The sequence below is a fragment of the Triticum dicoccoides genome, chromosome 3A (genome assembly GCF_002162155.2).
Source record: "Triticum dicoccoides isolate Atlit2015 ecotype Zavitan chromosome 3A, WEW_v2.0, whole genome shotgun sequence".
NCBI lineage: Eukaryota > Viridiplantae > Streptophyta > Magnoliopsida > Poales > Poaceae > Triticum > Triticum dicoccoides.
In genome coordinates this window covers 252,456,125-252,460,142 of record NC_041384.1, presented here as the reverse complement: position 1 = coordinate 252,460,142, position 4,018 = coordinate 252,456,125, and the positions used below count along the sequence as shown (strand labels likewise).

The window sequence follows — 4,018 nt, the reverse complement described above, 5'->3', positions numbered from 1 at the left end:
ACAATAGCTATGGATTGATACAATCTTATGAAAATTAATGAAAACTCGGTTGAAGGAGTCAAGGATGTGGTTCTAAGCATCAGAACTTTAGGATGAACTCCCTTTCTCAATGACAAGCTTCTTGCTTCGATCTTCCGATATTTCCAATGTGCTTTGTTAGTGCTTTCTTTCTTCTTCTCCCGTGAAGGCTATCATGAAAATTCTATGTCTCTCACTGGTGATCGTTGGATGGGAGGTTAAACATCTCCCTTTCCTTGTGTACAAATTCAAAGTGTCCTACTCCAATTAGTGTGTGTGGTTTTAGGTCCAAATTGCTTAACAAGAAAGTGTTTTTGAAGATTGACCATATATAAACTTCCAAACTACTTTCCTATTGATTTTCAAGTGTTGGTTCATATGACAAGTAGTCATCTATTGTATTGTTTGTCTTGATCCATACATATACATCCAAGCAAGTAAATAGGCAACAAAATGCTAGTATTGTCTAACAAGCTATGTGGTGCAAACGACGCGGTAGGGACCTTCCCTACAATTTTTTCGTTCAAAGAAAAACTATGTGGTCCAAATGAGGTTTCTCACATTTATTTTTCGACCATGTCAATGAAAACTTTTGTTCATTTCTTTTTGTGAAGTGCAGTCCGCTATTGATAATTCATGGCCAAATACTTGTCGCATCATGGCCAATGTTCACAATGGTTTTAAAAGAAGGAGAAAAGCAACACCACCACCATCACCACTAATTTCCCTTCGCATACATTCACGAGCTAAAAATATAGTAATCAATTTGTCCATAAAAGAAACTTGCGCACCTCTCGTCCATTTGTTTTCAATTATATTACCCCGCTGACTACAAACTATGTAGCTTCGTATATTCAAACGTTAACCAGGTGCCTCGTGGTTCGATAGCAACTAAAAATATACTTTGTTTCCTCGTAAGAAAACCAAATAGCATATCTTTTTAGCCATCAAGATGTTACACTATATTTACGTCACGGGAATGTCCATCCAGTTGGTTAACAAGAAATTGATTGCATATACCCAGTCGGTTTTCACCTCAATCCATGGCTAGAAAGTCAGAATTTAGTACATGTTGCTTTGTTCTTCTGTGGATTTTACCCTAGTTTAATCACATGCGGCTCTCCTTTGTGTGTAAATAAACAATGGCACCAACTCTGAAACAACAATAAGCAAAGTACAAGGGCCTTGCAAGAATAAGAAGGAAATTAAATAAAGAGAATGACGAAAAGAGGTGAGATGGGCGTGTGGTTAGAGATTGGCCTGCTGTACACATGGCGCGCGCCCATTTGAAGCCGAAGATTACACCTCATCGCCGCCTTATCGCACCACACCCTATCTCTTACATGTCAGCTCTCAGCAGCAGCTGCTCTGCTCTGCTCTGCTGCATATACAGCGCTCCCTCTCCGTTCCCCCGAACTCTTCGCTCCCGTTCCGCGCTGTCCGTCACACACAGGATGGCGTCCGCCATGGAGCTCTCCCTCCTCAACCCCGCAATGCACCACCACGGCATCGCGGCCAAGACGGCCTCCCACCTCCCGGTTCTCCCCGCGCGCCGGGGCGCCGTCCGCTTCCGCGTGAGGGCCGCCGCCGCGGCGCCGCCCGCACCCGCCGCGAAGCCCGGCTCGCCCAAGAAGCGGGGCAAGACGGAGGTCAACGAGTCGCTGCTCACGCCGCGCTTCTACACCACGGACTTCGACGAGATGGAGCAGCTATTCAACGCCGAGATTAACAAGCAGCTCAACCAGGACGAGTTCGACGCGCTGCTGCAGGAGTTCAAGACGGACTACAACCAGACCCACTTCATCCGCAACCCCGAGTTCAAGGAAGCTGCCGACAAGATGCAGGGCCCGCTCCGCCAGATCTTCGTCGAGTTCCTCGAGCGCTCCTGCACCGCCGAGTTCTCCGGGTTCCTCCTCTACAAGGAGCTCGGCCGCAGGCTCAAGGTTCGTGTACCACTTCTTCTTCTTCTTCTTCTCTGCTCTTGCATGTGGGCATTTCGTAGAGCAGCTGGTGGGTGTGCGCTGATGCCCGCGTTTCCTTTTCAGAAAACCAACCCGGTGGTGGCTGAGATCTTCTCGCTCATGTCCAGGGACGAGGCCCGGCACGCTGGGTATGGAGTACTTGCTTGCACTCTTATTCCCATCAAAACAAAACAATTCGATCGGGCGTAGCCACTAACCAGAAGCCAAATGCATTGACTATGACCAGAAATGCCTTCTTCCCTCATGTAAAAAGTTTAAGCTTCAACTCAATTTCGAAAGAATTATCAACTATTAACTACTAGTACTGTAGTTTACTACTCTAGTTCTCAGCATGATTTGTGTTATTCATCAAGAAACATGATTCGTGCTGTGTAGGTTCTTGAACAAGGGGCTGTCCGACTTCAACCTGGCTCTGGACCTCGGCTTCTTGACCAAGGCTAGGAAGTACACCTTCTTCAAGCCAAAGTTCATCTTCTACGCCACATACCTGTCCGAGAAGATCGGCTACTGGAGGTACATCACCATCTTCAGGCACCTAAAGGCCAACCCGGAGTACCAGGTGTACCCCATCTTCAAGTACTTCGAGAACTGGTGTCAGGACGAGAACCGGCATGGCGATTTCTTCTCCGCGCTGCTCAAGGCGCAGCCGCAGTTCCTCAATGACTGGAAGGCCAAGCTCTGGTCACGCTTCTTCTGCCTCTCGGTAAAGCAAGCTAATCCCTGCATTTTCTTCGATGGGAGTTTGCCATGTCCCTCTTTCTAACAGCTGCGTGCAATTGGACGACATTTCGCAGGTGTATATAACCATGTACCTGAATGACTGCCAACGTAGTGCCTTCTACGAAGGAATTGGTCTCAACACCAAAGAATTCGACATGCATGTCATCTATGAGGTAAAATGAAGTGACTTTTCCTGTTTGTATACTCAATTAATGGCATGCATGCCCTAGTTGCTTCATTGAGTGTTTTATCAGGCAGTTTCTGGAGAGCTGCTCAACATGACAATAATGACCTTTCGTACAATAAACATCACCCCTATGAAGCATTATACTCTACTCCCTCTGTCCCATAATATAAAAGTGTTTTTGACACTACATTAATATCAAAAACATTCTTGTATTATGGGACGGCGGGAGTAGTTTATTTATATGCTTATTATGACAATATTAGAGCTTCGACGTAAATCAAGACCTCTATTGATGATACTGTTGGTGCATATCTCTGCAGACAAACCGCACGACGGCGAGGATCTTCCCTGCTGTACCGGATGTTGAGAACCCTGAATTCAAGAGGAAGCTAGACAGGATGGTAGATATCAACCTGAAGATCATTTCTATAGGAGAGTCCAACGACATGCCCCTGGTGAAGAACCTGAAGAGGGTTCCTCTTATTGCCCAACTAGTGTCTGAGATCATCGCTGCGTACCTCATGCCCCCAATCGAGTCTGGCTCCGTTGATTTTGCCGAGTTTGAGCCCAAGCTTGTCTACTGAATTTGTAGAAGAAGGATCCATCTATGCCTTTCTTTTCAGACATAATCATGCATCATGCTCCTCGAGAGTCTCTGAATGAGCACATGATCCATGGTTAATTAACAGGATCTACATCCTCCTGTGCTCATCTGTAAAGTATTAAAACTCGGCAAGTTTTTGCTTAGTCACATCAACATGTAAGTGGCAGTGAACTGCATCAGAGCATGTGTTCCGGTTTTGCTTCAGGTGGAGAAGCATATCTGAAGTTGTTATGTAACTTGTGTCGATACTTGATTAAATAGCAATATAGCATCCGATTTTGTAGATATGTTATGTATCACACATGGCATGTTTGTTAAGTATATGTTATGTATCACACATGGCATGTTTGTTAGGTCAACAACGGCATTGACATTTTGTTACCGTAAATGTATGCATGAAATTAAAGAGTAAAATTCATGAAACTGCATCTATTTGTACAAAATATCACAAAACGATGCCCTTACACAAAGTTTCAAGAAACTACATATGGCTAGGCAAAACATATG

At 45.1% G+C, this 4,018-nt stretch overlaps 1 protein-coding gene across 1 annotated transcript; it reads left to right on the top strand.

The window, feature by feature from the left end:
* Window positions 1-1,425: 1,425 nt before the first annotated feature.
* On the top strand, window positions 1,426-3,798 carry LOC119268022 (magnesium-protoporphyrin IX monomethyl ester [oxidative] cyclase, chloroplastic). The gene is made up of 5 exons (XM_037549515.1): window positions 1,426-1,961; window positions 2,064-2,128; window positions 2,376-2,703; window positions 2,795-2,893; window positions 3,228-3,798. Exons 1-5 carry the CDS (start codon window positions 1,473-1,475, stop codon window positions 3,489-3,491), a joined length of 1,245 nt encoding a protein of 414 aa, XP_037405412.1. The 5' UTR covers window positions 1,426-1,472; the 3' UTR covers window positions 3,492-3,798.
* Window positions 3,799-4,018: the final 220 nt, after the last annotated feature.